The 14,902-nt window shown below is 37.1% G+C and overlaps 1 protein-coding gene across 16 annotated transcripts in view; it reads left to right on the top strand.

Annotated features, from left to right (window-relative positions):
• The window catches only part of CARF (calcium responsive transcription factor), a 36,662-nt gene extending 23,961 nt beyond the window's left edge, over positions 1-12,701 (top strand). For 11 of the 16 annotated variants that reach the window (XM_083842263.1, XM_083842261.1, XM_083842265.1 and 8 more), the window contains 2 exons: positions 808-1,174; positions 3,468-3,883. In XM_083842263.1, the coding sequence (XP_083698389.1) occupies positions 808-1,174; positions 3,468-3,586 (486 nt within the window). In that variant the 3' untranslated portion in view covers positions 3,587-3,883. Of the gene's footprint in view, positions 1-807; positions 1,175-3,467; positions 3,884-8,489; positions 10,736-10,872; positions 10,975-11,833; positions 11,991-12,086; positions 12,130-12,346 lie in introns of those variants that run through there. The other 5 variants (XR_014586197.1, XR_014586199.1, XR_014586196.1 and 2 more) reach the window with 5 other exon arrangements.
• Positions 12,702-14,902: the final 2,201 nt, after the last annotated feature.

Here is a 14,902-nt window from a genome sequence, read left to right as displayed (position 1 = left end):
AGTGCAGGGCATCTCACTGCCACTTTGAAGTTATGAAGTCAAGAGGCAAAACCAAGAAGATGAGAGTAGTGAGCTTCTGCCTCAAATCAAACGCCTATTCATTTTCCAGATGTTCCAGTCATTTCATGATGAAAATGCTGCAAAAATGAGGGAGGATAAGTCAGACTCATTTCTTCTAAATCCTCCTCCAGCCTCAAGAAAATCTGTTAAAATCCTAAAACTGCTCTCAGCTCAGATATGTGAACTTCCAGGTTGAAAGGCTGAGGTGTAGGTTAAGAATGCCATGCCAAACAAACTGCTTCTAAAGCTCTTGTCTCTTGAAATCTGGCTCTCTTAACCTTCTTCCCAAAGATCTTTGAAAAGCTACCTTCATACCTTCTGAACCCCAATGTGTGATCTCTTCCATAGAAATAGAGCCTGCAGTAAATTGCTGTTCTACTTGCTGTTTCCTTCTCATGCTGAAGAGAGCCTTGGCTTCATCCAAGTCTCCTTTAAAGCAGTATGCTTAGCTTTTAGTGCTCACCCATCATGGGGATGGACAGTATTGGGGAATGATTTGGAACTGAATCTCAGTTCAAAATTAGAGCTTTATGGTCATAAGTAGTCTTAGAGATGCTGCTGGACACCATTGTCTGATTTTTTTTTTCTAATACAAGTTTAGTCTACAGATGCTGAGGTTGACTGTTCAAAAGAGATGACATATAGTCAGAAGCTATCCGGTTCCAGCACTGCAAAATGTTTGTCATCAAATGTAAACTACTCCTGCTGTGTACTGGTTTATTTGTACTTCTGCCTTCTCTTTCACAGGGATTGCAGCTGCAGTCAACTTTTACCTCCACAAATGAATCAACAGCCCTGATAGCTGTAAATAACCATTCCCCTCACAGCTCTGCAAGTCTCTTGGATTCCACAGGGAGTGCAATAACGAACCATTCTCTAGTGCTTGGTCAGGGGCACAGTCTGCAAGCAGGTGCTGGCCTAGCACAGCATAGTGCTGCTGACTCTGCTTATGGGACTCCACCTGGCTCTAATCAGAGTCTGGTCACCATGGGCCAGCTGGTAGCAGTTGAAGGGGTAGATGATTCCAGAAGCCTAGAAGGAGGAGTCCAGCAAATTCTTTTGGGAGGTGTACAGACTATTCCAGTACGGATTGTGGACAGCCATCCTGCACTTAGTAAGTTTCATTCTTCCCAATAACACACAAATATAGAAAATACCGTAAGTTTTTGTTCCCTGTGTCTTAGAGCAAAGTAGAGAAATGTGTTGATAATGTGGAGCTCTAGCGTAGGCTTGTTTCAGTTGACTTTAATTATTTTTTACTGTAAAAATATGTGACTGTAAAAATACGTGTAGACTTTGCTGTAAAAAATGACTTAATTGAACTACTTATCACTTCCTTTGAAAAAATACCATCTTATTTCATGAGCACTAATTTTGCCCCCCCTAAAAAACCCTAGCATTTAGCTAAAATGATCGTCTTCAAACATAACATTTTATTAGGAAAAATAAGAATAGAAAATAACCAATATTGAATCTGGTTAGGACTTTTTGGAAAGAAATGTGTTTTTTGGTGACTTCTTTCTTTGTACCATCCCAGCAGATGACAGTGGGGTTTTTTTTGGTAAATGTTAACTAGGATCCTGTAGTCATCAATATACTTTGTGATCGGTTGGAGTTGTATAATTGCTTGAAATTTCAAACTTGTCTGAAAATACTTCTCTAAAAATGTATGTTAAACACCTTAAATAACTTTCAGTCAAAATAGAAGGCTCCTTAGACCACTTTTGTCAGATACAGATACAGTCTTTGAATTCTCAGCTATGGGACCTGGTTAAGAATGAAATGTTACATTCAAAAAGAAAGATTTCTACTCCACGTGAAGAAAACCTATTAGATATGGAGCGTATATATCATTGCAACATATTGTTTTGACTTTCCATAGTGTCTGAGATGTTAGCTGTGCAATACTTCACTTTTTTATTTTTATATTACTTTATCTTGTCATCCGTGACTTCTCAGAAGATGGCTCCTGAGCAGTTTTGCAGAAAAATATAGGTAAACATATGCTAGATCTGCCTACACCTTCGTAATGCCATAGCTATAATTATCCCCATAAGTCCTGATGACTTTTACAGGTCAGCGAAACTTAATTTGTTCTAAATTATGTGAAATAAAGAAAATTGAGATAAAAGAATACATGAACAAGTAAAAAGGAAATAGTAGGGTATGTGAGGAAACCTGCAGAAATTTGGATTTGTTGAAGTAACATTAGGACGTTTTGCTGTGACATTGTTGTCAGAGCTGAATTTAAGAATTTTCTCTTGGTTATGTTCAAATGTCTGTGTAGCTTGTCTCCTTCGCATAACAGGATGTCTCTGCTCTTCTGAAAAAAACTCTATTTTCCTTCTTGCTAAAAGAATTTCAGAAAAGTTATAAAATGTACCTTCTTCATTCAGTTGTTTAACCCATTTGTCAATCAAGATATTGACTTGTCTGAAATAATCATTGAAGTGATGAATGTTTTGAGGTGACTTTTTTAAAGAAATATTAGTTTCTACAAAAAGAAGTGTAGCCAAATATAAAATTCAAATTATACAAATGCAGGAACTAAACTCACTGTTCTTTGGGATTTCTGCTCAAGGTCTCAATCTCACCACCTTGGATTTTGGAATAGTGAGAGTATTGGTAGCATTCCTAAGTTATGTGGAAGACTTGCCTATAAAATGTACAGATACTTCCATCCAGTTCCTACTTTCCAGAGCCTAGTTCTTTATCTGGAGAGCAGGAGGATAAAAAACATTCTAGACTGAAGAGGAAGTAGTGTTACAGAGATTACTTGGATGAAACACTTGCTTACCGGTTCAGTCAGTTTATATTTCAAGATACTTTTTCTACTGTGTGTACGTGCACATGTGTGCTTGGTTAAAGTTATTTTGTATGTTCTGGACTTTTTCTTAACCAAGTGTTAACTTAAGAGTAAGCTGTTTCCTGATGAAAATGTATATGCAGTCACTAACCAGTGGCCAGCCATGCCTGAAGTTTAGGTCATTCTTTAAATCAACATGCTTTAGCATTAAATTTTTAAGCAATAGCACCTCTATTCCAGCCCCCTCAAAAAACAAACAAACAAACAAAAAATCATAAGATGTAGGTTTATTTTTCCATGGGGAAGAAAAAGGACATTTGGGAGGAAAGTAAACAACATCATCATTTGGGGGACTGAAATCTTTTAAACATTTGTATTCACAGGAGCACTTGCTGTAGTAAGTTCATGTAAGTTTGCAATGTCTAACAGCACAGTACAGGCTATAACCGACTGTCAAACTAACTAGCAGGTAACTTCACAAATGACTTACCTATGAGCTTGAGTTCCTGAACTATTTTTCTCTTAAATGTATGCAGTTATTTGGGCTGAAGTGTTATCGGTGGAGTTTGAACTTTAATGTTTGGTTTTGTTTTGTTTTAAGCTGAAGAAAATACAGAGGGTGTTATCTGTGTAAGCCACGTTAAAGAAGAGCCAAGAGAAAAAGCATTATCCATGGAGCCAGATAAAATCAGAGACTGCCAGAGATCCTCCTCTATTTAAATCTGTGAAGGCTGTAAAGGATTTTTCAAAGCAGAGGATTCTAAGTGTCTTGGAAGGAAAGGCAGGTACTCTAAGTAATGCCATTCTTTTAAAATGGTATTGTGACATTCAGACTGGGCATATTATACACTAGTTCTGACAGACAGCTGTTTTGATATACAATTGATGTGACACTGCCAATTCCAGGTCATCCAGTTACCATGTGGAACACTAGCTCTCTTTTATTTCATATTTTGAGTAGTTTGGACGCTATCCACATGGCCCATTTTGGTCAGCATTTCTGAAGGTCTTCCATAATTAGTTTTAGAATATGGATTAAAATGCTGGGTTTGCTTTTCTCCTTGAGACCCTCGACTATTACAGCACTATAGAGACCATAAAATCTGCCAGCTTCCAGACCACAGAATCCAACAGCAAAGTGTATCAATGCATCAATAGTTTTGTGACAAAATGAAGGTCGAAGATGGTACATTTCAAAGTGATGAAGGACAGAGATATTTAAGAAAAGCGACTTTGACCCGATCATAATGTTAATGATGTGAAGATCCAAGGAGAGGAGAAAGGTGAGGTTGCCAGGTGAACTTAGCTGTATGATGAAGAAAAGTCTAAATTGTAACAGTGAATGTTTTCAACTTTGATATCTTTAAGCTTATGTTCTAGCTGTATAATGAGATTTGTCAGCACTTGCAGCAGTACTGTAACAACAGTTGGTCATAATATCTAAAAGCAGGAGTCTTGTAGAAAATGATTGATGCTGCAGTTTCAGTTTCTCTACCTTTTGCTTTATTCATTTAAGCTATCAGCTCACATAAATATGACTTAACCTGCTGCCATTCATGATGTAAGACTTACAGACACTTTATTAACAGAGAGGCCCAAGAAAACAAAGCAAGTAATAATGTAAATCTAAGCAATAGATGTTATCACTATAACATTCAGAAAACAATCTTGTCTTTTTCAGTAGTAGCAGTTCTAGGACTGAAGTGGTCTGTATTACTTAAATAATTACCAGGAATCTTTAAAAAGTTGACTATGGTCAAGAAACAGCTTTTAGCAAAACCTAAGTCAAAGCCATAATAAGTGACAAGGACTGAATTTTGTAATCTGTGATAGAAATGCTTTTTCAAAAAAAAAAAAAATAATAATTGGAATCCATTTAAAGCAATAAAAGAAATGAAACTGATGCCAACATAGGTATCAAGTCAAACAATGATACTGTTTTTTTCAGCTGTTGAATTTTTAGAGCAGCGTCCGTAGTACAGTAACACCAGTGGTTCCTACTAAGTACTTGAGAACTTGGTCATAAAATTTGATATTTTTCTGCATGATGTACAAGAATGCAACTGGAGGATTTTCTCTTTTCCACTCTAAAAATGAAAAAAAGAGGAAAAAGATGGGTTGACAGGTATAGAGAAAGTGTTAGGGATATTATATGAGCTTAATCCTTAACATTTTTAAATGGCTACATTTATTAATATGCATGCAAGACATTCACAAATCTTATTTAAATAGTGACTATTTAATATTAATTTTTATTTTCCTTTTGCATATTTAAAGTGAAAACTTTCAAAAGTCACATTGAAATTGGGTTCCTAATACACTGGGTTCCTAATACACTGGGTTCCTAATACACTGGGTTCCTAATACATTGAAATTGGGTTCCTAATACCTTTGTAAGCAGCATCTGTTAGGTAGGTGCTTAATCTTACCTTAAAATATATTAGCTTCTGTGAGGTTAACTGTTACTGTTAATGCTATTCATTATTCATATTACTGTTAATGCTGTTCATTTCAAGGCTAATGTGTACTGGTTAGCTTAAATCAGAACTTTCCAACAGATCATGCTCTTATTTAATAAGAGCCGGTATATGCAAGTGCGTAGAGAATCTTCTGTTCTTAGGAGTCTCTCACACTTGTTTCTACACTGACTTGTTTTGTGGTGTGACTTACTTGTTTCTGGGTAGGTAAATCCCACAAGACTCACTCTTTTGTATTTTTGTTGTTGCTAATTGTAAAACTATGTCCAGAATGGATGTTCTCTGCTGCAGTCATAGTTCTGGTGTACACGGGCAGCGGTCATTTTTTTATTTTCAAATTTAGTAATTATATACCAGTATGGATACCTCCTTCTACACTGCTATATTCAGTGATTCCACCACCTTCTGTTTTTCATAAACTAAGGCATTCCAATTTATCATCTTTCTCAATATTACCTTTTTTTTTTTTTTTGAAGAATTGTTCCTCATTTTTTCAGAATGCTTATTCTTGAAATAATCTGGCAGCTAATGATGACCAGCAATAGATTGTTTCAGTTCTAGTTTTCTTTAAAGAAGACAATAGATTTGTGGCTGGTGTAAAAACATAAGGAAAGAGAATTTACATTTCCATCAGTTCATCATTCATCATCAATTCATCATCAGCTCATTAACAGATCTGTTATTTAACAGTCACTGTTCTTCCCACCATTAGCTACATTCTAATCTTGTGCTGAACAATATTTCTGAAGGTACTTCTGGTTTTTGTTTACTGCTCACAAGTGTAGGAAATCTTTTAGTCTGTTTTGAGTTACAGACGATTAAATTAATGTTAGAAGCTAGCCTAATTTGCCTGGTACCCTGAAAACAAGAGAATGAAAAGTTGGGAGAAATTTGAAGATGATGAAAAGACTTAACTGTTCTTAAAAGCTGGGGATGAGAGTTGTAGTTCTGTTCATAGAAAAATTTTATTTGAAATGCTTCTTCAGAAAATACTGACTTTTTTTTCCAGCTTTCTTCATTTTCACCGCATTCCAGTTCTTTATCATCTAAATACGTATTCCAGTTTATTACTGTGTTGTCTTTTAAGTTAGTATTATGTTTCCTCTTTGAAGACTATGTTTACATTTGCTTTGTGCGTGTTTCTAATTGGGAACATTGACTGATCACCCATGTCCAGCATCTGTATTCAGATTAACATCTTAGTTCACTAATGTCCACTTAAAGTTTACAGAAAAACTCTCACATATTTGGGAAGAAAAATTACTTATAAACAATACCACTTTCAATGCACTTAAATTTGTTTGACTTGAATGCTTAAGGTTGATATTTTTTCTGAGAAAACTACGTAGCTTGGTTCAAAGTAGTTAATTATGACACTGTGTTGGATTTGCAGATGTTTTTCTGATGTTTTCTTTGTCTTCTTGTTGTTACGTTCAAGCATTCATTTTGCAAACCTAGAAATCCTGAGCTTCCACAGCACTGTAAATGAACAAATTATTCTCCAGTCTATTCTCATTGTTGGTTATCCATACGGGTGATTGGTTGGCTTGACAAGAAAGGCTGTGTTTATGTATGTGCATGCAAAAAAAATTTTTTTGCAAAAACATAGAGAAGACAGTAAGGCACACATCTGTAGCTCTTATTCAAGGCTAGCAGCCTCTTGGATGAAAACCAGTGGTGTCAATGAGTCCTTTTTGCACTGCTCAAAAACCCAAACTTGGTCATGCGGTATGAAGATTGTTGCAGCTTGTGCAGAATTTAGAGAAGTAAATGTTTGTATATGTATGTTTCTATTATATATTTATATAGTAATTTAATGTACAGTATTCCTATTCAAATGTAAACTACTTTCTATTTTAAAGAAATGATCTATGTTGTGGTTATGGGGACTTATGGGGAGAAATACAAGAGCTACTTGAAAGCAGTGGTTGCTGGGGCAGAAGGAGAACAAGTAGGACGAGTCCAGGGAGTCTAGGTGGAAGAAGGTCCTGAAAGTGTGAAAGATGAGTGCTCTGTGGGGAGGGTTGGAGAAGACTGTGCTGGGGGAGGTCCTAGGCCCTGTAAAGGGGTTGCAAGACTATCACAAAGGCTCAGCTCAGTTCTAGTATGAGACAGTAGAGGATAGGGTGAGATCATGGTGGAAATTTACATGTATGGAAGAAGAGGAAAGCCTGTCCTGCCCTCAAAACCAACAGAGCCACTCAAGTTTTGGAGAGTACCAAAGGCAACTCAATGTCTTCCACTAGTCCGAGACACCCATCTTTATCTTCTAATGGCATGAAGAAGCTCCTCTTTGAGCTGCAACCCAGGAGTGTAGCCTCTCTTTCTTTACATGTTACCAAGGAAAACACCTCTTCTTCTCAACCGAATTAACTTGCTGCTCCAGTCATTCTTCTGACTTCAGCTCTGTCTACCTCAAGCACACTCAGTCTCCAGCCAAGTCTCTTCCATCAAACTTACTAGAGCTTCCATGCAAGTCCTTTGCCCTCAGGCCCTCTGATACTTAGTGTTTCACTGCTTTCAACAATATAACAGTGAGTTCACTGCACAAGTAAATACTGGTGAGATTTGCTTCCGTCAGTTTTTCTTTGTCTCCCCTGGATCATAAGTCCATAAGTTCCTTTAATTAATGTTTTTCTTTGCTTTGTTTGTGACTTGTCCATACTTGGATGACCATCAGGGAGCCACATTTCACAGGACAATTGTTACTTGAGAAAACAAGGGGATAAGGATAATACCTGCCTGCTGTTAGGGCTTTATATTGCTAAACTGACCTCTTTCTTTTCATGCCACTTGAGTTCCTGATTCTGTTTGTGGATAGTAGCTGGCTGTTAAATTGGCTGTATGTTGGCAAACTTACAATTTATTCCCTTAAGCTTATTCAAACAGGTATGTTCTAAGATTAGATACAAAGAATGTGTTCTGTTAGGGACAGAAAGTGTGGTGTAGCTGAGGATGAGCGTTTGAAAAGCCACCACTCATCAGAGATCCATGAAGAGAAGATCCTCCTTGATCTGTCTTTCCCTTCCGAACAAAGTTTTCTTGGGATTAAACTTTAGAGCCTATCCCATCTGTAATGATGTGATAAGTACACCTCATTAACGGATGAAAAACATTGTGTAAAACAGGCTGTGTTGGTTTTTTAGGTCAGAAGCTATCCAGCAGGTCTATCCAGCAAGCAACAACTAAGGTATGAAATGGGGGGAGAAAGAGGGAAAGGCAGAAATCCCTTCATGTGACAGGAAGTGTGGGTGGGTTTGTTTTCTTTTCCAGAGTAAGATATTACATCTTACTATCTCCTTCCATTTCTAACCAATGTGATAAATGATATGTTTATTTTCTGAAGTGGTTTGATGTGATTTCTGAGAAGTCTTCAAAGGAATGATCGTAAACGCTTGGAAGATTTCTGAGGACAAATACTGAGTATCCTTGTCCAAAGGGATCTTGCAAAGGACAAACATCATGAAGAAAGTGTGTAAGGTCTTATGGGAGGACGTGCAGGAATGAAATGAAGAGTAAAGGTTGACAACACAATTTCTATAAAGCTTTTATTCTTCGAAAGCAAAAAAGATTTTTGACATAGAGTAAAAGTCAATCTCTTCAAGAAGTATTAAAATTGCTATCTCACTTTGCTCTACTTGACGACATACTTAGTGCCTGGACAGATCTCAATGTTATGAGTATCTACCAAAATGTTAATGAATAGTCATTCATGCATTGCTGTCTTTGCATGGTATATTGAAACTGTAGGCCAGCAGTGCCTCCTGATCTTTGTACTGTGAGTGTTCATTTTCTTAAAGTAAATGTTTTGTAAGGTAAATGTTTTGTAAAGTAAATGTTTTGCAAGTGGTGAGTTTTGGTCTAAAGGCCTCTCAGATGTATGCTTTTTACAGAGTAAGTGGTAACTTAGTGTGTAATGTCCTAGTTCTGTGAAAATTTCTTACAAAGGAATGTTAGTATATCATTCTAACCCTTCCAACATTAAAAAAAAAAAAAAGCCTTTTACAATTTATTTTTTTGCTCTCTTTGTCCAGAACCAGAAACACTCCAAACTGTCCTTTGACACCTACATCTTCAGACCCTCAGAGGTCTGTCAATTCTGTTCATCTGTAGGTGGTCTTCCAACACTGTGTTTGCAAATCACTATGTACCACCTCTCCCATAACATGAAGGCAGTTTCTTTTCATTTGCATTATCTGACCTGGTCACTTAACAGCATGGTAATGACAACATTTGCAAACCGTGGTTTATGAACAGCTGAGTCATGTCAAGTCTAGAGATACGTAAATTGTAAAACAAATTTTGTGTGTGGAATTTATGTTGGATTAGTGAAACCAATGGCGTCAAAAATGGTCAGGTCTCAAGAACTGAGGAATCTTTCCTCTGTGGCTTTGGTCGTTCTAATCTGTGCTCTAACTAAGCTACTGATTCATTCTGAGGCTGTGCACATTTGTCCAGCAGTATTTCTTGAGCAGAAGAAAAAAAAACCCTTTTTTTAAAGCTCCCAAGAAGTGTTGGCTGCATTTGTGTTCTTACTGGTGGCAGAGTTCCTCATTTTTTTCTCCTCAAGGATGGCTTGTGGAATTCTGCTTTCCACCATGAAGATGGAAGCCTTCCCATATGAAAACTTGATGGACTGTGTCCGTGGTCTGAGTGAACTGGCAGCACTTAGAACAGACACCCTCAAGCATGATGTATTTAAGCTGTGTTAGGAATGGGAGCTGGGAGAAGGAATAATCAACTTAAAAACGTAATGGTAAAAGCAGGCATTCTTGCTCCTCACAGCTAACCCCCCCGCCCCTTTTTTTTTTTAAACAACTTGGTAAAAATCACCAGTTAGCAGCGGGAGGAAAAGAAATCTCGATTGCCTTAACCACCCCCCACCCCAAAAAACAAAAACCAACCAAACAAGCAAAAAACATGTAGTTTAACAAAGGTTTTGTGAGTTAGGCACAAATGTGGCCTAGAGTGTCCAGTGTTTACTTCCTAAAGAAACTTGTTAAGAATTCAGTTGTACTTAAATGTGGCACTGCTCTTTCAGGGATAAATGTAACGATTTATCAGATATTTCTTTTAAAGATGAAATGAAATGGAAAGGAGAATTGAGAATTAATTATGTATGTTTTGTAAAGATGATACTCTTCAGTTTTCTGAAGTGTGCAGGTGCTTCCTCCTTGGCTTCTGCTTTTAGCTCTTATTTCACTGGGTGTTGGATGTTTTCTTAGGATCGCTTACCTCTGAGAGTACTCCAGCTAAAACCAGCAAGAGATCAGAACGGAGAACAGAAGAGGAAGTGAAGTTTGTGTGAAGCTGCTTCCAGGAGATTAGAAAGCTATCAAAGTTGCAGCTCAAGACTGCAGTTTCTTCTGGCTGAAATGGTTCACTTTGAATGGTAAATGTGGATTGGTATTTGTTGTTGTTTTTCAGTATTCAATTTTTTTTAGAGCTGATCTTGGTGCTATTTATGCTCTGAGCTCACATATAATAAAAGCTAGAATGGTAACCATGTTTATTTGCTTTTATCTTCAGTGTGCTAGTTATCTTCTGAATGCAAACTGGTATAACAACAGTTCTTGGTTGTTGGCAAAGCTGCTACCACACCTGAGGTTTTGTACGTGGAGGGAGGTGGAGGTGAGAAACTTCTTAATCTCCTACTGAGAAGAGATCTGTGGAATGAGGGCATTACCAGTTTTACAGCTGGTGGGGTACATGGTGGTGGGGGAGGTATTGTTTTAATTTGTATTTATTTCTCACTATCCAAATATATTTTAATTGGCAATAAATTAAATTAATTTTCCCCTGTTAAGGCTGTTTTGCTTGTGACTGTACTGGTAAGTGATCTTCCCATCTTGATCTGAACTCATGGGTTTTCTCTGCTGATTTTCTCCCATCCTGTTGAGAAGGTAGAGTGGGACAGTGGCTAGGTGGGCCAGTCAGCCCACAACACCTTCTCAGTCATCTGAGTTGTGAACCTCTCACAGTATTTCCTAGCCTAGAAGGTATTGGACTGTGGTGGTACAGGAGGAGGCAGTACTTTGAAATGTATGAAGGGATGTCTAAACTGTTTCAGATGGACTGGACTAATCAAAGTGTTTCTTCCTGGCAATTTGGGCAATTCTTACTTGGTTTACAGGGCTTCATAGGTAATACCGTAAGTCCTTGGCTAAAAACTAAAAACTTCTATTTGAACTCAAGTCACAGTGGCAAGTACTTCAGATCTCTTTGATCGCTGCAAACAAATACTGCCTTGAATCTGTTAAGCAGGGTGCAAAATAGACCAAATTTCTCTTTTTAAAGAGTCGTCCTGTGCATATAAAGGAGTATACCCTGTTTAAACTGGGACTTGTACCTCTGAATGTGTTCTGGTTGGGCCTTTCAAGTTCTCATTCACTTTTTCACTGTAGTAAATCTCAGCTGCAAGGTCAATGAACCTGTATAATCCGTTACATTTCTTGTAGAGAAGAACATCTACCATATTTCTGTTTTACAGGTTCAAGCGTGGAGGAGTTGTTCTGAGGAAAGGATGCTGCAGCAGTACTTTCTACTTCATTTACTTTGGTAGTGTAGCTCTTGCAAGTGATGAGGGTGGTAGAAGCATCTTCACAGCATTATATCTAGCTGTGCTTCTGAAGGGGATAAAGTTAGAGGTGAGTAGAATTTTTAGTGAAAGTACTGTGAGTCCATGCATGGGAGAAGAAATAAGCAGGGTTTGGGAATGAGATTTATGTTCTTGTGCTTTTCAGAGAGCATTTTCCTGTTGCAGTGAGAAGGGAACTTCCTTAGAAAGTAAGTTTTTGTTTTGTTTGTGGGTTCTTTGACCACCTACCAAAAATATCTGGTGCTTTCGTCTAAGGGTATCTAGATAGGGTACTAGGCGAGGTGGCTCACTCCCTGTTTTCTAGTAGAGACACTGTTTGGAATACAAAATTGATAGAATAAACTTCCTAGCATTAACTAAATTTATTTTTTTTCTTCCTCTTTCTCCATATCACACCATGAAAAGAAGATCCTCTGTTAAAATGAACATGGCAAATCATTAGAGCTGTTTGTATGGAGGACACAAAACTATTTGTGGTGGACCAAGAAGACTTCTTAGCTAATAAATTAGAGGAAGAGCTTCAAAAAGGATTGCACTGTCATTGTAACTTCATCAAGTAATTTCTTCCAATGATATCACTCACTTTTGACTATTGTTTTACTGTTTAGTTATTGTATATTTCATAAATTTTCTTGGCTATGTAAAGGCCATAGATGAAATGCATATGATTCTCTTGTCTCCTGAGGTTCTATCAAAGAGAGAGGAATTCCTCGTTTTGCAGTTGTCAGGATCAGCCATGAGTACTTAGCCACCAGCTCCTCTTGAATACATGATTGTACTTGATACATGATTGTACATGTTCCCCAACTACCAAAAGTCTTTTGTGCTGAAATACTCCATAAACTTCTGAACTTGGTTCAGGCAAAATGAATTTGCTTGGAATGCTATGGTTGGGGTCATGAAAATGTGGCACCTTTCATTTAAAAAACTACTACGAAGACTACCCTGGAACCAAAATTTGTCATCCTCAGAAGCCATAACCTAGGGTTTATCAGTTGCAATAGTAAAATGATCAATGTTTTTGTTGTGAAATTGTTTTGTTGTTTGTTTATTGTTTTTTTTTCAGCAAGCTCAATCTATGAAAAAAGTATCTCTACTACTTCTCTTTTAGATATGTGAACTTCTTTGCAAAATGATCTGAGGTATTACTAGTGAGATTAGCTAGCAGCTGCAAAATGGAACAGTTTTGCTGTGGATAGGTGATTAAAAAAAATCACAGTCGATCAGCATAATACTTATTAGTAAGGTAAGGTCTTTCAGACATTGACCAAAGGCTGATACTTTTGGTGATAATGCATTTATTCTGAGCTTGCAAACAGAAGTAGTGATTATAAGCCATTGCAGAAAGAACTGGTAAATAAAGTACTTTGTAAAATACCAATCTGTGGTGGGTTTGGTTTCTGTTGGCTTTATCATAATTTACTTAGTATTCAACTCCTTGTGCACCTTGTGTGGGATCTTTTCTTATCCAATTAATAGTTAACACAGTAAAGCATAATACACAAGTTCTTCGTGGCAAGTTTTATTTCATATATTTGCTAACAGAAATGGTTTGTGTTTAAATACTGACAGTAAGTATCAAAAGACACTGGAGAGAAACTTCAGATGTTCTAAATTTACTCTTTCATTAGTGTTTTGCTTTTGGAATGGATGAATTCTTGTTTCTTTGACAGCAGTTTTTAGCACAGAAGTGGCTGTATTCAAATGAGCTATGGGGTCCTGACTGCTGCAGAAATGGTTTTGGGTAGAGAAACCAGAACTATATTTAATTTTGAGTGGCCAGAATTTCTGAAGAGACGAGGTACTGGAGTTGCCTCTGGACTCACAAAAACATTACCTTTTGAGCATAATATTGTAATGATCAGCTATTTTTCCAGAGTTTTGACTGCCATGCACAATTATAGTATGCACAAGTGCTCTGAGTCAGTGATGCTTCTTGCTTATTTATGAGATGCCTAAAATTGTGTTCATTCTCTAGTGGCTTGCTAGCTGATGTACCAGCTGGATGATACAAAGAAGAGAGTCCACAATAAATGTTTTGCTTAAACATAGAAACAGATGCAACAGCTCATATATTTAATTTTTTTCCATGGCTAACTATCTTGAGATATTTGAGGAAGAAGTGTTTTGTTTTTTTTTCTCTATAATGTTCTCTGCTAACAAAAGATAGTATTTTAAGTTTGTAGGTTTTTCTATGATCCAGGACCAATTAGTGCCAATAATGTAGGTTGTTAATCTTTTTTTTTTTTTTAGACTTGTAGTTGCCATAACTTAATTTCTTCAGGGGAGTCTTGTCCAATCATTCCAATGGTCATGCTGTTTCTCTGGAATGTGAAGTATTGTAGCCTTGTTTACTAATTTAGTTAAGAGATTTGTGTGTTGTTTCTTAATTTACAGAAGGGTTAGAACAACTGGCTGTTTAGATAAAAACTAATTTCCCAGAGATGTAGTCATTTAAGGCTACTCAGATGGCAACACTGGCTTCTGAGTTGAGCTTCAGTTTTGAAAGCAGGTTCCAATTGTGCAAATGTCCATGAATTCTCAGGCAATTTGTGTTGTTGCAACTTTCCTTCATGTTAGATCTTCCACCATAAAACAAACATAATATGTATGTTATTGCCTCCAAAGAACATGGTGAGTAAATACTAACATTTTGAAAAATAAGAGGGGAGCAAGTATCTGCAAGGGCAGGTACTTGAAGCAGACCTGCTTTTGCACAGGTTTTATCAAGCAAGCATTTATCATCTTTGCCCCCAGAGAAAGAAGTGAACTAGTGCTTGGGGTACTTGACCAGCATTTACTCAGCTTCATTCTGGCCAATTAGAATAAATGGTGAGATCTGGCTCCATGAGAAGTGAAGTTACGCAACCAAATATTTTGACTATCTTCTCGGTGACAAGTTATGTCAGAAATTTTGAGAGGAGAAACAGTAGAAAATATTGAAGAAAGACATAACAGGTT

Source organism: Anser anser (assembly GCF_964211835.1).
Source record: "Anser anser genome assembly, chromosome: 6".
Lineage (NCBI taxonomy): Eukaryota > Metazoa > Chordata > Aves > Anseriformes > Anatidae > Anser > Anser anser.
Note: the sequence above shows the minus strand (reverse complement) of the source record. Positions and strands in the feature narration are given on the sequence as shown.